Source organism: Callithrix jacchus, chromosome 1, assembly GCF_049354715.1.
Source record: "Callithrix jacchus isolate 240 chromosome 1, calJac240_pri, whole genome shotgun sequence".
Classification (NCBI taxonomy): domain Eukaryota; kingdom Metazoa; phylum Chordata; class Mammalia; order Primates; family Cebidae; genus Callithrix; species Callithrix jacchus.
The window spans coordinates 190,720,505-190,743,153 of record NC_133502.1 but is presented as its reverse complement, the minus strand read 5'-3'; the positions used below and the strand labels follow the sequence as shown (position 1 = coordinate 190,743,153).

Here is a 22,649-nt window from a genome sequence, read left to right as displayed (position 1 = left end):
AATCCAAGTGGAATAAGACCTTTGCACAAAATAACTAAGACATGAAATAAATGAGATGAATGCCTTAAAGAGCGTGACATGTGATGTGGTTTGGGGTGGGTGGATGAGTGGAGAGAAGAGATTACTTCCAGCCAGGGGAGAACAAGAAAGACTTTACCAAGCAAGCTGAACTGTGAAGGATGGAAAGCCTTTGGCACCCCAAGAAAGGAGCGGAAAGAAAACCGAGCAGGGCGGTTTTCTGGGCTGCCTTGCAGGAGTGTGTCCTGCACACGGGCACTGGCTGAGGAGGGAGCTGTGCCTACCCTGGGAAGGGTCACCTTTTTCTCATCTATGCGCAGGTGCCACGTGGCCTAGCAGGGGCCTGTGAGGGGAGCGTTTCAGGGAAAGGACACAGCACAAAAGGTACTGTGCTGGTTAATGTTATATGTTTGTTTGGCTGGGCAAACATTATTCTGGATGATTCTATGAGAGTGTTTTTTTTGGATTAAATTAACATTTAAATCACTGGACTTCGAGTAAAGCAGATTACCCTCCACAATGTGGGTGTGTTTCATCCAAACCACTGAAGGCCTTCGTAGACCAAAGACTGACCTCCCCTGAGCAAGAAGGAATTCTGCCAGCAGACTGCCTGTGGACTGGAACTGCAGCTCTTCCCAGCGTCTCCAGCCCGACAGCCCACTCTGCAGATTTTGGCCTTGCATCTTTATTATCCCACCAGCCAATTTTTTTTTTTTTTTGAGGCAGAGTTTTGCTCTCATTGCCCAGGCTGGAGTGCAATGGCATGTTCTCAGCTCACTGCAACCTCCGCCCACCGAGTTCAAGCGACTCACCTGCCTCAGCCTCCCGAGTAGCTGCGATTACAGGCATGTGCCACCATACCTAGCTAATTTTTTGTATTTTTAGTAGAGATGGAGTTTCTACATGTTGGCTAGGCTAGTCTCGAACTCCCAACCTCAGGTGATATGCCTGCCTCAGTCTCTCAAAGTGCTGGGATTACAAGCATGAGCCATCAAGCCCAGCTGAGCCAATTCTTTAAAATCAATCAATCTCTGTCTCTCTGTGGATCTCTCTTACACACAAACATACCCATCCAGTTTGTTCTGTTTCTCTGGAGAACCCTGACTAATATGGGCACTGAGGATGGGAATGAACATGTACCAAACACCTAAAGCTATTTCCTGTGCTTTAGGTAAACTTTCTAATCTGATCCTCACAACTCTTCTGAGGAAGGGTTATTCCCACTTTGCAAGTGAGGAAGTAAACACACAGCGGGCCAAGTCGTATGTCCAAGGTTATAAAGCTACCATGTGGCAGAGCCAGGAACTCAGTCCTAGGTGGCTCCAGCGTCTTCATTTCACTGCTTCCTAGAGATGGGATTGCTGGGAGGTACTTCAGAAACACTGAATCAGAAACTGGCTGTTTAAAAAGACTGAACAAGATAGACAAGCTTCTGGCAAAACTGATGAAAAAAGAGGAGATGTAAAAAAAATACTGAATGAGAAAGAAGAAACCGCTACAGACTTAATAGAAATTTAAGAATATTAAGGCCAATTATATGCTAATGTAATTAAAAATGCCAATGACATGGATAACACACTTGAAAAAGTGAACTAAACAAAATACACTATAACCAAGTAAAGTTTATCCTAAGAATGTTAAGGGTGACTTAACATCAGAAATGGTATCATTTTAATGTAAAACGTTTATGGGGTCAAGAGAAGGAAATCACATTTATCTTAATAATTTTACAAAGTATTTAATAAAGCTAGATCCCTACTTGTGACTATAATTCCCAGAAAACAAAGAATAGGAGGGATCTTCCTTAACTTGGTAAGCTCTATCTACCAAAAACCCACATGAAACATTTTACTTCATGGAGAAACTTACAATGTATTTATTCCCTTTAAGTCTCCAGCAAGGGAAGGATACTCACTATCACCACTACAGTTCAACATGGTATTGGAGGTCCTCACCAATGCAGTAAGACAAAAAAAGAAGTAACAGGGATAAGGATTAGAGGAGACAAAACTACCAGTATTTAAGGATGATATAATTTTCTTTATTTTTTCGAGATAGAGTCTTGCTCTGTTGCCCAGGCTGAAGTACAGTGGTGCAAATCAGCTCACTGCAACCTCTGCCTCCAGTTTAAGCAATTCTCCTGCCTCAGCCTCTGGAGTAGCTGGGATTACAAGTGTGTGTCACCATGCCTGGCTAATAGGATGATATAATTTTCATAGAAAATCCAGTAGAATAAAGAGAAAAGCAATTAAAATTAATGAGAGAATTCGGCAAGATTGCCAGATTCCATAAAAACTTACAAAAAACCAATAGCTTTTTTCTACTCCAGCAATAATCAACCAAAAGAAAGAAACAAAACAAAAGAAGGAAAGAAAGAAAGAAAATAAGATCCATTCACAGTTAAAACCCAACCACAAGGTATTTGGAAATAAATACCTTCAGAAAGAAATATTGGAAACTCTATTAAAGGGCATTTTAAAATACGTGAATAAATGAAGCAATGAACCATGAAAAGACAACACGATTCAATATTTAAAAAGTCAAATACTCTCCATATTATCAAAATTCAACATAATTCCATAAAAAGTAAATGTTTTTGAGAAACTCAAATACTTCTAAGATATAAAGAAGAATAAAGATCCACAAATAGCTACATCCATTTTTAAAAAGAAAAGCTAAAAGGGAATACTTGTTCTACAGAGAGTAAGACATACTACAGAACCGTATCAGTAAGAATTGTACTACTGGCCAGGCGTGGTGGCTCACACTTGTAATCCCAGCACTTTGGGAGGCCGAGGTGGGTGGATCCCAAGGTCAAGAGATTGAGACCATCGTAGCCAACATGGTAAAATGCCATCTCTACTAAAACTACAAAAATTAGCTGGGGTTGGTGGTGTGCACCTGTAGTTCCAGCTACTTGGAAGGCTGAGGCAAGAGAATCACTGGAACCCGGGAGGTGGAGCTTGCAGTGAGAGAAGATTGCACCATTGCTCTCCAGCCTGGGCAACAACAGCGAAACTCCATCTCAAGAAAAAAAAGAAAAAAAGGAAAAGAAAAAAGAGATAAAAGGGAGAGATCACTTTACAACTATGAGATTAACAAAAAATCAGAAAGTTGGGTAATCCAAAATACTGGTAGGTGGAAGAAGGGGGACTTTTTGTCGCTGCTGCTGGGTGGGAACACTGGTGCAGCTACTCTGCAGAGTGACAGGCAGAACTCAGTGGATTTACGTATGTGCACAGCTACAGGCCAGCAAAGCCACTCTTGGCTGTGCACCCCTGGGAAACTCTTGGATCTTTGCACAGGTCTGTATGGGGTCCAGAACAAAGATGTTCGCTGCATCTTTCTTTGGGATAGCAAGGAGCTGGCAACAACATAGATGTCTATTTCTAGAAGACTGAGTGAGGAAAATGTGAGGAATGTGACAGAATGTTTTACAGCAGACAGAAGCGACGAAGTAGTTCCACGTACCCTAACTTGGATAATTCCCTTTAAAATAGATAGCTCAAATGAAAATGTTAAAGAGTGAAATCTATAGCCTAATACCATTTATGTAAATAAAAACATACTACAGGCTGGGCATGGTGGCTCACACCTGTAATCCCAGCACTTTGGGAGGCCGAGGAGAGTGGATCACAAGGTCAGGAGTTTGAGACCAGCTTGGCCAACATGATGAAGCCTGTCTCTACTAAAATTACAAAAATTAGCTGGGTGTGGTGGTGCACACTTGTAGTCCCAGCTACTAGGGAGGTTGAGGCAGGAGAATTGCTTGAACCCGGGAGGCAGAGGTTGTAGTGAGCTGAGATCACGCCACTGCACTCGAGCTTGAGTGACAGAGCAAGACTCCATCCCAAAATACAAAACAAAAACACACACTACATAAAATAATTCTGCACACTTTTCAAGGATACAAACATGTCTGAGGACATAAGCTGAATGCATGAGGGCGGCTGCCTCTGGAAGGAGAAAGGTAAAATGAGAGGGGCCTTCCAAGGCTTGCCAGAAGTGTGGTGTGAACGAACTAAGGTGCACAATCAGCTCTCTGCAGCTGAGGTCCAAAATAGCCAACCAACCAACCAAAAATCACATTTAAGTCCTCCAGCTGGGCTGGCACAGTTCAGGGTGGCATGGGGTAGGGATAAGGGTGAGGGGACATGGGCTGGATATGGAGGGTTTGAACACACCCTGCAGAGTTCTGGCTTCATTTCACCAGCAATGTGATTTGTGGGGCTCTGAAACTTGATCACCATCTCTTGGTGCTCCTGATAGTTTATCTCCCATGTATTGTCTAGGCCAGAGTTCACTGTCCTCTCATTTCTGAACACTCCATGGTGTCCAGCTCAGAGCAGACTCATGTTGCTGAGGGCAGCTTGACCGGTTCACAGAAGCTTGTCTCAGGCTCACACTCTTACTTGTGCTTTGTGATTGAAAAATTAAGCAGGGAAGCTGGCCTGTCCTAGCCCCACCCACCTAAGGATGTCGGGAGAGGCAGTGGTCCCCACAGCCCGGCTTTCAAGAGTCGGACTGTGATGCCCTGGTGAGAGCCAGACATCTGTGTCACTACCAATTAAACAATGAAATATCTGTAAGACAAAAAAAAAAAAAAATCAATTGCTGGCTGACTCCTGCAATCTAGTTGCGGAGAAGTGATAATTACCCTCCGCTTTGGTCTCTGAGGGCCCTGCTTTGACATTCAGCTCCGCAGCGTCAGGCTCAGGGGGACCAGCTCCCCATTCTCTCTGTTCGGGTCTTTCACTGTGCACGTGATTCTCCACACCGAGTGAACTTCAAAACTCCCAGTGTAGATGGAAAATCGGGTTTAAAAACAGGACATCATGGGCTCAGAACCCAGGGAAGCAGATTCTGCTGGGGGAGAACATCACGCCCCCTCCAGCTGGCTGCCCATCCCCAGTGTCCTTTACCTGGTTACCTACTGATATGCAATGCCTGGGGAGAGAGGTTAATTCCAGGTGGCAGCAGTTTCTATAGGCTGTCGCAGGCGCACTGTCAGAGAGCCTCTGATGTTGTAAGACTTCTCATCGGGTGTTTTGTAAGCTCAACAGCTCCTCGTCTGATATCCTGCCTGGGCGGTTGGGCAGGGAGTGAGGGTGGGCAGGGAGTCTCCGAATGCCCCTCTCCTGCCATTCAGCTTTAATTAAACTGCCAGCGTTTCCAATTCTCTTTACGGACTCCATGATTACTGGTAGATAACAAAACCGACTAGAGGGCTCCACCTGGCCCCTGCGCCCCGTGAGTGTTCGGACGACCCAGACTAGAGGAGGCATCACTCGGCCAGATGTCCACATCTGCAGAGTGGACTGCAGCTTGGACAAGTCCCTCAGCCACACACGCACTCCACAGGTCAACATCTTCCCAGTCACTCGAGCCAGAAGCCAGGCCGACCAGCCTCCTCCCCCTCCCCACCCACCAAATCCCATCAGTCACAGAATCCCAGCAGGTCCCACCCTGGATCTTCTGAGTCAATCCTTTCTGCCCCCACTGGTACCATCCCAGCTCGGACCCTCCTCCTTTCCTACCACACTTCTATGACTTTCTAACTGCTCTCTCCTGCTCACCTCTGCCCTCCAACTCATCCTCCACAGCAGTAATACTCCTAAAAAGACCAAATGACAAACAAGTGGATCCCATAGCCCTCAAGAGAGGGCCACACTCCTTGACTCGGCATTTGAAGGGCCTTATGATTGGCCTCTTCCTGTCTCCAGCTTCATCCCTGGCCACAGCTCATCTCTGCCTCTCTTCGCCATCACGAGGGATGACCTCCAGGTACCTAACACAGGGATTCTCACTGTATCGCTCTTGACCTTTTGGGGCTGGATATATCTGTTGTGTGGGACTGTCCTGTATATGGCAGGATGTTTAGCAGCATGCCTGGACCCTTCCCACTAGATGCTGGTAATATCACCCCTAGTCACAACAGCCAAAAAAGTCTCTAGACATCAACACATGTCCCTTGGGAGGCAAAACTGAGAACCATGTACATATCAGGCAGTTTCAAGTCCTTTTGCTTCTACCCCTTCCAGACCCCTGTGAAACATCTATACATCTTTCAAGACTCAGCCAAGAATTTCCTGAACTTCTCCCCACCCAATAATGTTAATCGCCCCCTGCTTCCTGCCCACATTGCATTCCAGGCAAATAACAGAGCTCCTTAACCCTTTGCTGTAATGTCTGCTACACAACCTCTCGGTCCTTGACTAGGCTTCGGGCTCCTGCAGGTCAGGGACCACCTGATTTCTTTCAGAATCTCCACCCTTAGCACAGAGCTCAGCACAAAGTCAGTTCTCCATGTTTTGGGCATGAACGTCTAAATGGAGTTTTGTGTCTATTGCTTTGTTTGTGGGTGTGGGTGCAGCTCTGCAGTTTTCTCCTTCATTTCATGAATGACGAGGCACTGAGGTGAAGGAGAACACAAAGAATGCTGAGCAAGATTCCTAGTTAGATTGTTTGGCTGGAAGGCAGAGTACACAGTCCTTCCTCAGGGCAGCAGAGAAGGGGAAAGAAGGAAGGCACCTGTTGGGACTGTTTCCTGAGCGACAGCTCGAAGGTCTGGTCTTTGCCTTCCCTCTACCCACCCAGGATCTCGGAGTCACAGCCAGCCCTGGTTGAGAACAGTATTTAACCAAGGGGTAGAAGTCCCATACCAAGGAAATGAAGCCAGGAGGCAGGGCTGCCATCAGCACAGATAGCAAGTGCCTCTGTGCAAATCACAAAAAGGTGCCCTCCTCCCTCTGACAGAGTGCAAGGGCAGAAAATGCAGCATGGCTGCATGCCAGGCCCCCACCAAAGCCCCTCAGCCATGCCCAAATGCCAAGCACAAGTTACACCATTCAAGTCAGCCCCTACACTTAAAGACATTCCAGGTGTGCAGAACGTTGGAGCTAGGAGGAAACATGGAAAGCATCTAGCCCAGCCCAGGGGTTAAAGTTCCCAGCTGGGTCTTGAGAGAGCTGAGACTGAAGCCTGGGCTTCCGACCCCAGTTCTGAGCTTTTCTACAACATTAAGGTGTCACCCCCAGACAGTGTAGACACAGCAGGCTCTGGGAAGAAATCTGTTCCGGCCAGGACCCCAGGCCACCTCTGGTTACACAAAACCACGATGCAAGCTGAGATGCATGGGTAGAGAGAGATAACCCTATGCGCCCCCTTGCCTTGCTGACGTGGAGCTCAGGACTCTGGGGTGAGTGTGGGTGCTGTTGCCTGCAAAGATCCCCTGCTTCACCCCTTCTGTGGGTGTGAAAAAGCAAAAGGCCACAGGCTTGCTGACTCAGGGGGCCTGTTGGTGATGTCACTTCTCCTGGGGAAGGAAGGGACACTTTCCCATTGATTATCAGGTGTGCCTGGGGCCTAGTCATCTCCCAAGCCTGCCCTGACTACCTCCCAGGGCTGATGGAAAGTTCGGATGAGATTATGCCCATGAAATCCCACAAAACACGCTGTGCAGTTGTGTTTAAATTCGTTTTCTACAAGGCAAATGTGGTGAACTCCCCACAAGCCCGAAGGTCCTTCAGGGTAGAGAGGACAGCAGCTGAGCAAACAGGTCCCAGAATGGCTGGCTGTCTGGCAGCCCAGGGGAGTTAGTCTGTCTGGGACCCGAGGGCTGACCTTCCCTTTCCCATGGAGGGTAGAGCTGGGTCTACCTGCAGCCTCTGACTCACACATCTCCAGCTGTGGAACCTCCTTTTCTGATCTCCCCCAAAAGAGGGATCAAGGTCTACAGGGGAGGGGTTGTCAAACTTGAGTGTGTAAAGAATCACCTGGGTGCAGGGATGTGGTATGCCTAGTGAAGATGCAGATTCCAGGGCCCCATCCTCAAAGACTCAAATTCAGCAAAGGCCCAGGAAAATGCATTTCAACAGCAGCCTCCATCCTCCACCCCCACTCAGGTGACTTGAATGCACAAGGGGGACGTGCCACACTTTGAGTGAAAGCTGCTGCTTGCAAGAGAACAGACGGTCTGGAAGCAGAAAGGCTTACTCGTTGTTTGGCTTTGAGTGAGTCATTTACTGGGCCTTGGTTTCCTCTTTTTAGAGTGCGGAGGTGATGCCTTTACAGGGCTGTGCTGAGCTTTAAGTGAGATTCTACAACAGTGCGGTACTTGCCCTGCTGTGAGCGTTGGGTAAGTGCAGGTGGCCTCTTTTCTCCGAAGTGATGGAGCCCAGAACAAAGGGGCCACCGTTCAGGGAGTGGGCAAGAAAGAAGGAGACAGCCAGTGGGGGGCCCACTGAGCTCCAGGGGCGCCAGACAGCCAGCGCCTCCCATGGCACAGACATGGAGGTGGGGATGCTATTCCTCTGCTCAATGCGACGCCCAGCAGGCCCAGCCCATGGAGGTGATTAAAGCTCAGGGAACACTACACTCCCAGAAAGGTCAAAACTTGAACTAATTGAGGGGAAGGGCAGCCCAATTAAGGAAGAACCTACGTGACGAACTGTTCATGCAGCCATACCCGTATGCTGAACGCCGCAATGCACTGCTAAGAAAACTGCTGCCAAAGTAAAGTATCTCAAGGCGGGCTGAACCAGAGCAAAACCTCTTTTTGTTTTTTGAGACAGAGTCTCACTCTCACTCCATCACCAGGCTGGAGTGCAGTGTCATGATCTTGGCTCACTGCAACCTCTGCCTCCCAGGTTCAAGCAATTCTCCTACCTCAGCTTCCTGAGTAGCTGGGACTACAGGTGCACGCCACCACCCCCAGCTAATTTTTGTATTTTTGGTAGAGATGAGGTTTCACCATGTTGGCCAGGCTGCTCTTGATCTCTTGACCTTGTGATCCACCTGCTTTGGCCTCCCAGAGTGTTGGGATTACAGGCATGAGCCACCGTGCCCAGCCTGCAACTTCTAACTAGCACAGCCATCGCTGGAACACAGAAAAGTGCTCTATGGAGATGAAGCATCGAGGAGGCGGTTTCTTAAGTACTCCGGGTACACTGCAGAGACTGTCACCAAGACTGCAACAGACCCCATCTGAATTATCACCAATTTTTACACCAGTAGAGTGGGAACCACTAAACAACAAACTTTCTCTAAAGTTCCCCCTGCACACACTCTGGGGAGAGAGGAGAGTAGAGGAGAGCTAAGGAGAAGAGGCTGCATGGCTGCCCGCAGGAGGGGTGCCTGCTGCACAGTCCCCACAGAACACCCCTTAACTTCCTTTCATCTCTGGACTCTAGATTTACATGGATAAATCCAACAGTCAGAAGTATGCTTTGGTGGGTGGAAAGTGCCAGAGATTCCACACTGGTTGTGAGACCTTGGACAAGTTACTTAACCCCTGTGAATTCCACCTGTAAAACAAGGCTACTTTATGGTTCTTATGAAATGCAAAGAAATGTAATCAAGCCTAGATAAAATCTTGCCTAGTGCCTGCCCCTGCTGGCTGAGCGCCACTCTTCCTCTGGGACAGGGCCTGGCACACAGGAGGTGCTCAGGTTTACCTTGCCACAGTGCTCATTCACGCTACCCTGACTGTTCCCCTCTCGACAGACAGGTCCCATAACATGACCCAAGCGCACAGTTTCCCTGCCCAGACGGACCCCATAACATGACCCAAGCGCACAGTTTCCCTGCCCAGACGGACCCCATAACATGACCCAAGCACACAGTTTCCCTGCCCAGACGGACCCCATAACGAGACCCAAGCGCACAGTTTCCCTGCCCAGACGGACCCCATAACGAGACCCAAGTGCACAGTTTCCCTGCCCAGACGGACCCCATAACGAGACCCAAGCGCACAGTTTCCCTGCCCAGACGGACCCCATAACATGACCCAAGCGCACAGTTTCCCTGCCCAGACGGACCCATAACGAGACCCAAGTGCACAGTTTCCCTGCCCAGACGGACCCCATAACGAGACCCAATTGCACAGTTTCCCTGCCCAGATGGACCCCATAACATGACCCAAGCGCACAGTTTCCCTGCCCAGACGGACCCCATAACGAGACCCAAGTGCACAGTTTCCCTGCCCAGACGGACCCCATAACGAGACCCAATTGCACAGTTTCCCTGCCCAGATGGACCCCATAACATGACCCAAGCGCACAGTTTCCCTGCCCAGACGGACCCCATAACGAGACCCAAGTGCACAGTTTCCCTGCCCAGATGGACCCCATAACATGACCCAAGTGCACAGTTTCCCTGCCCAGACGGACCCCATAACGAGACCCAAGTGCAGTTTCCCTGCCCAGATGGACCCCATAACGAGACCCAATTGCACAGTTTCCCTGCCTAGATGGACCCCATAACATGACCCAAGCGCACAGTTTCCCTGCCCAGACGGACCCCATAACAAGACCCAAACACACAGTTTCCCTGCCCAGACGGACCCCATAACATGACCCAAGCGCACAGTTTCCCTGCCCAGACGGACCCCATAACATGACCCAAGCGCACAGTTTCCCTGCCCAAACATTCTGTGGCCCCTGATTGCCCACAGTCAAGTCGAAGCCTCTCAGCCTGGCTGAAGACCCTTCATGTGCTTCCAAAAAGGCATTCATCCACTCTCTTCCCCGGCAATAAGCTCATACCCCACAAGATGATTCTATCTTCTCCAAACTCACCAGCAGGCTCCAGCTGGTGCCTAAACTCACACTGTCACCTCCTAAGCCTGTGGTGATGGGAATGCTCTTTGTTGAGGTCCTTGTTTCACTCTTCCCAGGGCTGTCCCAGGATCAACCCCCTATCCCCAGTCCCCAGTGCAATGTGTGCCTTCCCTACGATACACGTCTGCCTGCCCAGGGCTGTGTCTGTCTAAGCACATGGGGGTATCTCCCCATCTATCCATGAGGAATGGGGGACAGAGCCCTGCCATCACTCTAAACAGAATGTCTCCACATGGGCAGAGCCAAATCCAGAGCTGCAACAGGTTTTTTTTTTTTTTTTGATGGAGTAGTACTTTGTTACCCAGGCCAAAGTGCAGTGGCATGATCTCTACTCACTGAAACCTCTGCCTCCCGGGCTCAAGCAATTCTCCTGCCTCGGCCTCCGTCATAGCTGGGATTACAGGTGCATGCCACCACACCTGGGTAACTTGTATTTTTAGTAGAGATGGGGTTTCACTATGTTAGCCAGGCTGGTTTCGAACTCCTGACCTCAAATGATCTGCCCACCTCGACCTCCCAAAGTGCTGGGATTACAGGTGTGAGCCACTGTGCCTGGCTGCAACAGGGTCTTGTTCCCACTTTGAGGCGAGGCTGCCCCACCCCAGCAGCAGGGCATCTGTGCTTCGTCAGCTGGGGCTTCCCAGCTGTCTGTGGCTGCGTTCCATTGTCTTGGACTCACTAATTGACATCATGAAACACCGGGCTCCCTCCCTACGCTGGCAGCCTCAGAGCCCAGTTCCACCCAGCCGAGCTGTTCCCTCTCCCAGAGCCCTTGACTTCAATGTGGGGCTCTGATACCGACCCTGTGGGTCTCGTCTCCCTGCTGCGCCCCCTAGGGGTCACTTCCTGTCAGGCTGACCCTGTGAGGCCATCACTCTGGACAAGGTTGAATGAAGGAGGGTATATGTACAAAGGAGACCCAGGCTGGCTCTCCAGAGGAGGAAGACAGATGACACCCATGTGAGCAAGGCCAACTAATTCAGCCGTGAGCAACCATGTGTCGTGACCTGCCAGGGTGTAAGCAGAGCAATTCTTTGTAAGATCCTAGGCCAGCTTTTCCCTGCCCCACGGCAAGCTTCTGGGATGACTTTCTCGGCACTAAGTTGGTGTTAATTGGTGAAAATTATCTAATGCAAGCTCATTTTAACATTAGCTTAAAGCCAAACATAATTAGCAAGATAAATCAGTTGCTACAAAAAAAGTCCATTGAAGATACACAAACAATTTTTAGGATCATCTGCTGGTTTGTGTTACTAGCCTTGAGCTCTCGAGTACATGGACAGAGCGAGGCAGGCCTCAAGAAGTGTCTGCCAGGGTATTTCTTGATTGATCTATCAGGGTAAGACAAATGGAGTTGGCACTTTGCCTGGGAGGTGCGGAGAAGCAGCAAGGATAACTCTGGCTGTTGCCAGATGATGTTACCTGGGAGGCTTCCCTAGAGAGGCAAGTTGAGAGTGCAGGGAGGGATATGGTTGAAAGTGATCAGGAGGGCATGCAAGTGATGGGAATAGTGTGAGTCCATGTGTCCCAAGCCTTCAGTTTTGTACACAGCTGGCCCTGCCCTTCCACAACTGGCTGATTCAGCCATCAATTCCCAGGAAGCCTCTGTTCACCTGGGCTGAGTACAGGTGCACAAGCCTGAGAATCAGACACATCTCAGTTCCCATCTAGCTTTCTATTTACTGGCGGTGTGACCTTATCCTCTTTGAACCTCAGTTTCCTCATCTGTAAAATGAAAAGCTGTTGGTTTGTTGTAAAAAAAAAAAAATTAAATGAAATAGGCTGGGTGTGGCCACTCATGCCTGTAATCCCGGAACTTTGGGAGGTTGAAGAGGGGGTATCACTTGAGATCAGGAGTTTGAGACCAGTCTGGCCAAACCATAGAGATGGTGAAAACTCATCTCTACTAAAAATATGAAAACTGGGCATGGTGGCTCATGGCTGTAATCCCAGCACTTTGGGAGGCCAAGGCAGGTGGATCACCTGAGGTCAGGAGTTCAAGAACAGCCTGGGCAACATGGCAAAACTCTGTCTCTATTAAAAATACAAAAATTAGCCAGGCATAGTGGCACACGCCTGCAGTCCTAGCTACTTGGGAGGCTGAGGTGGGAGAATCACTTGAACCCGGGAGTTGGAGGTTGCAGTGAGCCGAGATGGAGCCACTGCACCCCAGCTTGGGTGACAGAGCGAGACTCCTTCTGAAAAATAAATAAATAAATAAATAAATAAATAAATAATTCTAAAAGGGCTGGCATTTGCCTAGCACTTAAATGATCAATGAGTAATAGGTATCAACACCCCTACCCCCAAGACTATGCTGTAATTTATTTTCCTTTTGTCTCCCCCATAAGACTTAAGGCAGTGTTCTCATTGTACTCTCTGTAAATTTCTGGTTCCTGGAACATAGTTGGGTTTCAGTAAAACATGGTGAGTGAATGATCGAATGCAGGGAATATCCAGGTGGTCTGGGAGCCCTCCGAGGTGGGTGAGTTAAGGAAACTCACAGTCTGTCCTTAATGGCCCACCGAAAGGTAGAGAGTTCTAGGTCCCACCTCCCCACCCTCATCTGACTCACTGCTGAAAAACAAAAAGAATGCTCATCAGGAGCCTCCCACATGCCTGGCCAGGACTGCGAGAAGCCCAGCAGAATGATGACCAGCGTGCAAGCTGTGCCGGGGATGTGTTTCCAGATTATTGGAAACCTGGGCCAGAGAGACTAATAATTAGAGAAGCCATAGGTTCTCTTCCAAAGCTAAGATTATGGGATCATTAGCAAGTCCACAGGCTCACAGATTTCAGAGAATGAAAAAACTGGGAAGGGCAGCAGCTCCAGCTGAGGTTGGCTGGTCATGGCACGTGGCATGGTGTGTGGGGAGTGGGCAGGGATGGCTAGAGTGAATCAGCTTGGGGGGCGGCTCAGGACAGCCCCAGAAGTGGGGGCAGGTGGTCAGCCAGGACACAACCCTGGGCTCATCTGTTCTCTGCCCTGCTCCCTGCCTCCCCCAACTCGGATTGGAAGCTTGTCCCCAAACAGGCTCTGCTTTGTATACTCTAAGAAAAGGGAGGCAGATCTGGCCACTAGCCAAGGTGAGGCAGCATCCCAGGGGTGAGAAGACGGAGGGACTGACAGTTGCTGGACTGGGACTCACTACAAGGTCTCAGCCTGTCAGGAAGGGGTGTAAGTCCCAAGGGGCCAGAGAGTGGCCATGAAGAGGACAATCTAGGTCTCTCTGGAGAAACTACCTGTACCCAGCTTCGCTGTGTTACCTGCCTCAATGTCACTGGGCAGAAGGAACCCTCTTCCCCAGCCTTGGCACAGAGTGGAGCAGCTGGCAGTTGTGTACTTGTCTGTGTCTAGAACCAAGAGCCTCCCAGGGCCTGGTGGGTGACACACAGGCTTTGAATGTTTCTGGAAGTTTTAGAGGGAAGAGATGGCCCCAGAGGGCAATTCCCAAGGGCAACTGTCATGGATGGACACTACCTTGAAATGAGACCTGGGTGGACTTGCCCCCAGCTACTTCCGAGTTCTGTGAACTGATGCTTTCCCTGAGCCTCAGGGAAGATACCCCTTCCTTTGCAAGGTGCTGAGGACTGGATTAATGAAAAGAAACAGCATGCAGAGCACCCATCCCGTCGCTCAACGTTAGCCCTTCTTCAGAGAAATCTCTTTTACTGCACACCTCACTCACCTTTCTCATAGTACTTTCCCATAGCCTTATGCTGGATTCTCAGAACAATTTCTGGAAATAAGCAAGAATTATCCCCATGTTAGAGATGCAGAAATGGAGACCCATCAAAGCCAGATAATGTACCAAACATCACCCAGTGAGTTAGGAAAGAGATGGGCAGGGCAAAAATGATGATTCCCAGGCCCCTGGCTCCCAGCGGTGGACTCTCTCCACCTGGCAGTGGCCTGGTCTTTCTGAGACCTCCACCCAACAGAACTGGCTTTGCTACCTTGAACCTTCAAGAGAAGGTCAGGAAGTTTACTGAGGCCCCACCTACTTTTGAACTTTCTGGGAAACACCCATCCTCAGAGGTTCAGGGACCCAAAGTACCATAGGTATTTCCAAGGAGCCAACTCTCCCCGCCCTCTTCTCCAAAGACGGAAACACAGGCCCAAGGCGATGATTACATCATAGTTAAACCTCAGCAGCCCCACCCTCTTGTTCCAATGAAAGCTTCAGTTCTCCCAAACTAAAAGAACTTGAGGTGCCTTCCCAGGCTGCCCTGGGGCTCTCTGGGCTGGGCACGTGCAGCAGTCTGGCCTTTCAGGATGACTGTGTATGGGGAGCCTCCTCAGGGGACCCCTGCTTTAGGAACAAGGGAGCCTCTGCACCTTCCTGTTTTATCCTTCTCTGCCCTTGGCAGATCCCAGCATAGATCCTGGGCTGAGGATTCCAAGCCACAGCCTCCTGAAGGCAGCTTGGAGGCCCAGCAGAAAGCTGCCCTTGCTGATCACTGCCCACCACCACCAAATCAAGGCCAGCAGATCCATGCATGAGTGGGTAGGAGGGCTGTGGGGAGCCAGTCCTGTTTGTCAAAGGTGCAAACAGGGCCTTTGGCCCTAGCAATGAGAAGAGACTCCCAATTTGCCTACATCTAATCTCCTGGGTGGGGACCCTAACTTCCTGGGAGGAAATCTGGCAACCCTTCCTTCCCCTGCTCTGCAAAGACAGAGAAGACAGCAGTTATTTTCTAAAGTAATGAACACTTGTATGATACTTTGCAGTATCCTCAGCTTTCTCACATGGTTTCTCCCTTGTTTTTCTTGCTTTCTTTTATTCTTTCTGAGATAGAGTTTTGCTCTGGCACTCAGCTGCAGTGCAGTGGTGTAATCTCTGCTCACTGCCACCAACTCCCAAGCTCAAGCAATCCACCCACCTACCTACCTCAGCCTCCTGAGTACTGGGACTACAGGTGCACGCTACCACATCTGGCTAATTTTTGTACTTTTTGTAAAGACGGGGATTTGCCATGTTGCCCAGGCTGGTCTCAAACTCATCAGCTCAAGCAATTCACCCACCTCAGCCTCCCAAAGTGCTGGGGGTGTGAGCCAACGTGCCCTGCCCCCCCTTGCTTTTCAAAGCCATCCTGGAACCTCAGTATTATTGTCTCCATTTTATCTGCCAGGAGTCTCAGAGAGGGAGGTGATTTGTTCAAGGAAACACAGTGAGTAACAGTGAATAAGTGGTCAGATGAGGGCAGAAATCAAGATCTTTCAACTTCAGAGCCTGTCTTCTGTTTTTGACATGAAGCTGGTCCATTGCTCAGAAATTCCGGTTCCTGGGATCACTGATCGAGCATAGAAGAGAGAGACTCAGAACCCAACAGCTGATTCGTCCAGGGCTTGCCAGGAATACCCGGACAGGCTGGGGCAAGATCACAGAAGGGCTGTGAAGTGCTCTTATTCTCTGGAGCTGCAGCTGTGCCATTATCCACCAGCCTTAATGCAGCGAGGACTCTGGCACCGCCCAGTGCCTCTGGCACGAAGCTCATGTGGCATGGCCGCTTGCAGAAGGGTAGAATGGTTAGGAGAGCATGGGGCCTGTGGGTCCCTGGGCTGCCTGAGAGGCCTCTTCTTGCTCTGTGAGTTTGAAGAGGCTTCTAAAAGGCAGCACAGGAGCTTCTAGATAAAGTCAACTGTTCCCCTTAGATGGAAGGGGAGGAGGATAATGGGGAAAAGAGGGAGGTAGGAAAGGTATTAGGAGCAAGTCAAGAATTGGGACCAGCTCTCAAACAAGGTGTTGAGGTGACTAATGAATGTACTGCCTGACTCTTGGAATTCAAAAACCAGTAACATTTTAAAAAATTATGTATTTTTTAAACTAGGGATTTTTTGGGCATCTGCTTCATTGCAGTATCTCAATGTCCAGCAAAGTGCCTGGTATGAAAAAGGCACTTGGTACCATTTGCCAGTGTAGCTGAATGAGGGAAGTGCCATTTGAGGTTAATGGGGAAAGACGGGGGGCTCTAGTCAGGGGCCAGGCCCACCATGTGCAAAGCTGAGTCTTGTGGGGAGCTGAGCTGATGACTCCAGGACTCTGCCATGCCTGGGGGCATCTATATGCCAGCTGTTACCATATCCTCCTCCCATAAGCTGCCCAGACCTCAAACCAAGGCTGCTAACCTCAGCCAGCCATGCCTCCAGCTCTGGAGCCTTTCTCTAAATCCCCTGAGGCACCTGCCTTCCTGTGCCCCATATCCCCAATTTAGAGCATTCTTCTCTCTGCTGCCAGCCGGCTTGTTACGATGCAGATTAAAGAAGTTCCCAGGAGAATGTGCAATTCAGCAGGGACAGCTCCAGACACCTGCTTCCCCCGAGGGATGGGCAGCCAAGAGAAGATGGTTTTCAATTCTATAAACAGATAATTGATCATCTGTGACAGTCAGGGCACTGTTGGGGTACCGGACAGGAAACTGAGGGGAGTAAGCCAGTCTTTCTCTTCCAAAGTTCCCAATCAAGGAGGAAAAAACGCCCTCTTCCAAAGCAAACTGTGTGGACCTTCTGGATTGAAAATCAAATTGATGAAATGCCAAGGCAGAGGTGGCCTCTTAGAGAGGCCTTGAAGGAAAAGGGACAGACCCATCAACAGGCAGAGGTAGGTTAGGGACCAGCCTGGCTGGTTACTCTTTCCTAAATCATCCGGACAGGCCTATTCCACTAACTACAACAGGAATGAAAATAGAAAGCAGCTCCTAGTTAGTCATGTTACCTACTCCAGCAGCCCCTCCCTCTCCTAGGTTGTTTATAATCTGCATGGGGTCACTGGGGTCACTGGGGTCACTGGGAATCTCAACCAGGGACCCGGGGGTGCTGTGTAACCTCCTTTTCCTTGGTCTGAAGGGGAGTCATTTCACCCTTTTGAAGCTCAGAAGGAGCCTCTGTGTAACAAAGACCAGACCCTGCCTTACGCAGCTTTTGAGGTGTCAAGGAGATTGGACAGTTTGTAATAAACCAAGACGAGCTGGTTAGCTGGGACACTGGCGCATTTGGGTACAAGGCAGGAATGCAGGGGTCAAGGGTCAATCTTTGAGAAGCAGGTGTGATCAATTTGCCTCTCTTCCCAAAGCACAAGGCAACGTTCTCTAAATTCGACCAGCAGCCTCAAAATGGGAGGCCGCTGGTCACAAGGGAGCCTGGGCACGAGATGGGCAGGCAGCTTGGTGCCATCTCACAGGTCCTTGGCATCAAAAGGCCTTCCCTGGGCTAGTGCCCCTCCCACCATGACCTTCATCCAGCACTCCTCAGACTGTATTAGATGATGGATCAGCAGAAGATTAGGCTATTTAAGAGCAAAGGTGGATTTCGGATGTCTGTTTTCCATTAAAGTATGCTTAGCACATGCAGTAAACCTCTCAGTATTTGTCCAATGGCCAAACGGGTGCACAATCCTTTCAAGTTGCCAGCCCATCCAGATTGTAGTTGTTTGCTCCCCTTACTCTGGCTTTGCAAATAAGAACCAAGAGTTTCCCAATCTACACACGGGTTTGCTGTAAGTCCACTCCCGGACAGTTAAAATGACCTGAATGGTCCAAGCACCATCAACTTCCCCCATCTTCTTTCTAGCATAGCACAGGCCAGGAGATCATTTTTGGGTCCCTAAAGGCGCCCTTTCTGCCTGTAACTTAAGTAGACAAAGTACATCATTCAGAGGCACCCAGGTAAGCAGATCACTCCAAAGGGGAAAAAAAAAACCCAGCAGGAAAAAGCCCTACCCCACAAGTAAACAGCTGAATGGCGGTTGGGAAGGGCTTTCTGACATTTGCAGAGGCCCAGGATATAGGTGGCTCAGCCGGACCTCTTCAAAGGCCCTCCCAGTCCACATGGCCCCTGCTGGGCTGTTTCCTCACTGGTGCCCATTCTCAGCCCCTCCTCCCTCAGCCCCAATCACGTTTCAAAGCATGTTGTCCCCTAATTAGGCGCCTTTCTCCATATCCCTGAAGACCAAGTACAGATTCCCCCGCTGGCCTGTGACTGACTGTAGACATGGCAGCCACAGGCAACTCCTTCTGAACCTTAGTATCCTCTCTGTGACTCGGGAACCAAAATGACAGCACCTCACAGGGTTATTCCGATGATTAAATGAAATAAAATGCAAACTCTGGCACACAGTTGGATGTGTGCGTGTCCTGCTGCCTCCCCTCCGTAGTTCCCCATGTCCCTGTAGGTAAACCATCTCAGTCTGCCCTACCTGGCCTCATAGCAGCCAGACTCTCACTGGAAACAAAGAAAACTCCCTCCCTCGGGGCGAAAGGGAAGGAGGAAGGATCTAAGTTAATGGCCAGGGAAAGCTGCCAGCCAGCTGGACAAGGTGGCATGGGGGTGGGGGACAGGCAGCAGTCGGAAGGAACAGCCTCCTAGAGCAGAAGCTGGGTCCTTCTAGAACCAGCCGCGTGACCTCTGGGCAAGCCTCTTTCCTACTCTGTGCCTGCTTCCTCACCTGTGAAACCCGGTCAACCTCTCTGTCCCGACTTCTTCACAGGGTCTTTGGGAAGAAGGGACTATGTAGACATTCAAGACAGTGATTAAGGGTGAGGGTCCAGAGGTCCTGATACTTGGGTGGGCACAGACAGTGTCCAATGCTGTTGCTTCCTGGGGGGTGACTGCCTGCCTTGGGCCCAGTTTTAGAGTCCCCACACCAGGCACCACACAGTGCTCACCTCCTCCCACAACAGCTCTTTTTCCTGCCAGTCAAACCTCCTTGGTTTTTCAAAGCCCAAATCTCTCTTACCGAGAGAGTATCATTTTCCAGTTTACTCTCTCCCTTTCCAATTCTGCAACTCACCTCCCTCAGGAAGACTTCCCAGATTAGGCACATCCAGCCTTAAAAACTCTTTTCTTTCCGGCAGAGCCTGAGCATTTGTTAAGCTCTTGGAGGGCAAACGACACCCCGTACATCTTCTTCATGGCCAGTTAGGGCCTGGCACACAGTCGGCCCTCAGGAAATTACTGGTTAAACCTGTACTTATCAGATGGGTTCACAATTGTTAGAAGTTTCTGTTGTTAAATATTTAGAGTTAAAAATACCTCACTATGCAGGAGAGAGTCCTGTCATCCCACATGGGACTAGAAGCCTCGGTGGCCAGGGCCCTGTCACCCCCTTCTTGTAACAGGAGTACACCACCTGTACTCCAGGCTGTGACCAGGCTACCTTCATTCAAACCCCTTGCTTAATCAGACTGCACCATTATTTTGGGCACTGGGGCAGAGTAGCACAGTGGGTAAGAGCAAGGGCTTTGGTGTTTGGGTCCTGGCTTAGCCACTTACTAGCCATGGGACCTCTGGCAAGAAACTTCTGAATCCTGATGTCTTTTCCTCCAAAAATAAGGAAAATACCTATTCACCCAGTTGCTGGGAAAAGCTAATGAGAAAATGCAGGTGAGTCATTAGCACAGTGGATGGCACGTATTAAATGCTAAAAAACAGAGGCTTTGTTAGTACAACATCATGAGACTTGACCCCTAACTCCAGCTGCAGCCTGTATGGCCGGCCGCCTACATCCTTTTTCCCTCTTCTGTGTCCAATCTTGCCTTTTTCTTCTGCAGAACACAATGTACAAAGAAACTCAGTCAGACAGGGAGGAATTGCAGAGAGGGAGGGTACAAGTGCACACAGGGGGATGTTAACCCTTCCTTCTGGTAGCCAATCTAGCCAACTACTTAGATCATCCCTTTCAGGAAGACGAACTCATCTTCCTGAATGGTCTTTCAAGCTCCATTTTCCTCCTCAGGCCTATTCAGCCTCGAGGGGAACCAGGACTCCAACCTCACTCATTGAGTGGAATCAGAATGATGAGCCCAAGCACTCCTGTTGTATATTCTGAACTGGGCACCAAAGGCTGCTGCTGTTTCTCAACAAATCTCAGTGTAGGGGAGCCAGAGTTAGCAAATGAAAGTACAAAATGTTCCCATTCTCTTTGAATTTCAGAAACACAACAAAGAACTTTTCAGTATCAGTACATCTCAAGTCATGTTTGGGATAAACTGATACTAAAAAGTTGTGTGTTGTTTATTGAAAGTTTAAATGTAGTGGGCATCTGATATTTGATCTGGAAGCTGCCCCAGGACTCCTACCTGAAGGCATAAAGATTAAAGTCCTCCCCCTGCTCCACAGCTGACTGGCCTTACCAGCCACACTGGAAACAGCCCTTCTTCCAACTCCTAAGCAGGGCAGATGTGCTAAGCAGGAGCCCTTTCCTGAGCTGCCGAGCCAGGTTGACCTGCTGTGCCAAGGCGCCCAGCACAGGGCCAGGCACACAGTAGGTGCTCAATATGTGTCCGCTCTCCCCATTCATTCCAGGCGGCTGGAGCCTAGTATCCCACCCAGGAGTGGCCATGACTGTGAGAGCGGTAGGCCAGCTTTGACTATGAGAGAGGGGTGGTCCAAAGAGCAGCATGGAAATGGGTGGGAGTGGGAGGTCACGACCACCCACTCCCTGAAGTTGCTTTGACTATCACATGAGAAAATGGCTTGGGCTATGTTCTATAAATCCCTGGGCTGCACGTAGGTTTTTATCAAGACCTTTGAGGGATGCATGTTAACCACAGGGCCTCGGTCTCCAGTCTTCCCTGAGGAGGGAGACTGGACAGGGAAGTTTCAGAAGTACAGAGCAGAGCTAGCGCCTCCCGATGCTGTTCTACCGACGGCTAACATCTGTCTGTCTAGCACCTTGTAATGTGCCAAACATGTTCCCAGCTATTCACTCTAGAGGCCTCACTACAGCCCCACGAGGTAGGGGCGTGTTGGGGCCCATTTTCTAGAGTGTGCTCAGGACGGCCTGTCCCGGCCCTACCTGGGAGGTGGGGCCTGGTCCAGGGGACTGGGACTGGGGTCCCAGCGATGTGGGGACAAAGAGGGGGACTTACCTTCTGGGCCTGTTGGATCATCTGCCTAACCACCTGCTTGAGGTGCGGCGCCTTCTCGTCCTTGGGGGGGTGGGTGAAGACAATGAGCCGGCTCACGCCGCGGTAGAAACCAGTGTCCGTCCAACCCAGGTCCAGCGGGGGCACCTCGGTGTCGGAACGGTCGGGCCAGTAGGCCAGGGACTCGCTGGGCTCGGCCGGTGCCGGCGCGGGGGTCTTGGCCTTGGCCTTGCTCTTGACCCGGGCGTTGGCGGCGGGGGCGGCGGGGGCCGCGTCTTCGTACGGGCTCCAGGCGGCGCACAGAGCCTGGCGCTCCGGGCTGGAGAGGAAGTCCCGCAGCTGTTCCTTCTTGACCCGCTCGCGGTAGGCCTGCTCGCCGCCGCCCAGCAGCGCCTCCAGCGCGGCCCGCCGCCGCTCGCAGTAGTAGAAGGCGGCCTGCGCCTCGGTCACCTTCTCGTTCACGTGCGCCTCGTCCAGGCAGCTCAGCTGGGACTCGGCCATGGCGCCTCAGCCCCGGCCCGGACCCCACCGCTGTCGAAGGTCCCACCGCCGCACCTGGAGCCGCCGAGGGGCGGGGCTCCTCACCTGGCCGCGAGCTCGGGCCCGGCCCGCCCCGCCCCGCCCGCCGTCGGGGAGCGGCCAATCCGCGCGGGAGTAGCCGTCGGGCGGGGAGGGGCCGCCGCCTCCACTGGGCTCGCCGAGACCTCGGGGCGGCTTCGGGGCCGCGGTCGGGCCCGGGCCTGCAGGGGTCACTAGCCGGGGCCCCGAGTCCCCGAGAGGACGCCCCCTGGAGGCGGGGCCGTCGCAGACCCACGTGCGGACTCCGCCCCGACTCCTCCGCGGGGTGAACGTTGGCTGTTGGCTGCCCGGCCCTCGCTGCCGCCCGCCCCCGCCGGCCGCGTCGCGGGTGCGCGTTCATTTTCCGCGCACGTGGAGCCCCGAGCACGTATTCTGGCCGGGTCGCCTCTGGGGCCGCCGAGCTGACCCCTCTCCCGCTTGGAGGGTCGGGTGTTGGGGGGTCCCTGCTGCAGGACGGGATTGTGACGGCTGAGGAGGGGCAGTGGGTGATCGAAAGCGAAATGCTAATGAGAGCTTGAGCTCCCCACCCTTGCGTCCCAGTTCTGAGATCAGAGGCCTCCGTGGCAG

At 50.9% G+C, this 22,649-nt stretch overlaps 1 protein-coding gene across 1 annotated transcript in view; it reads right to left on the bottom strand.

Annotated features, from left to right (window-relative positions):
- FAM83F (family with sequence similarity 83 member F) overlaps positions 1-22,060 on the bottom strand; it is a 36,226-nt gene extending 14,166 nt beyond the window's left edge. The window contains exon 1 of the mRNA XM_035266322.3: positions 21,507-22,060. Within this exon, the coding sequence (XP_035122213.1) occupies positions 21,507-22,004 (498 nt within the window). The 5' untranslated portion in view covers positions 22,005-22,060. The remainder of the gene's footprint in view (positions 1-21,506) is intronic.
- Between the last annotated feature and the right edge of the window lie 589 nt (positions 22,061-22,649).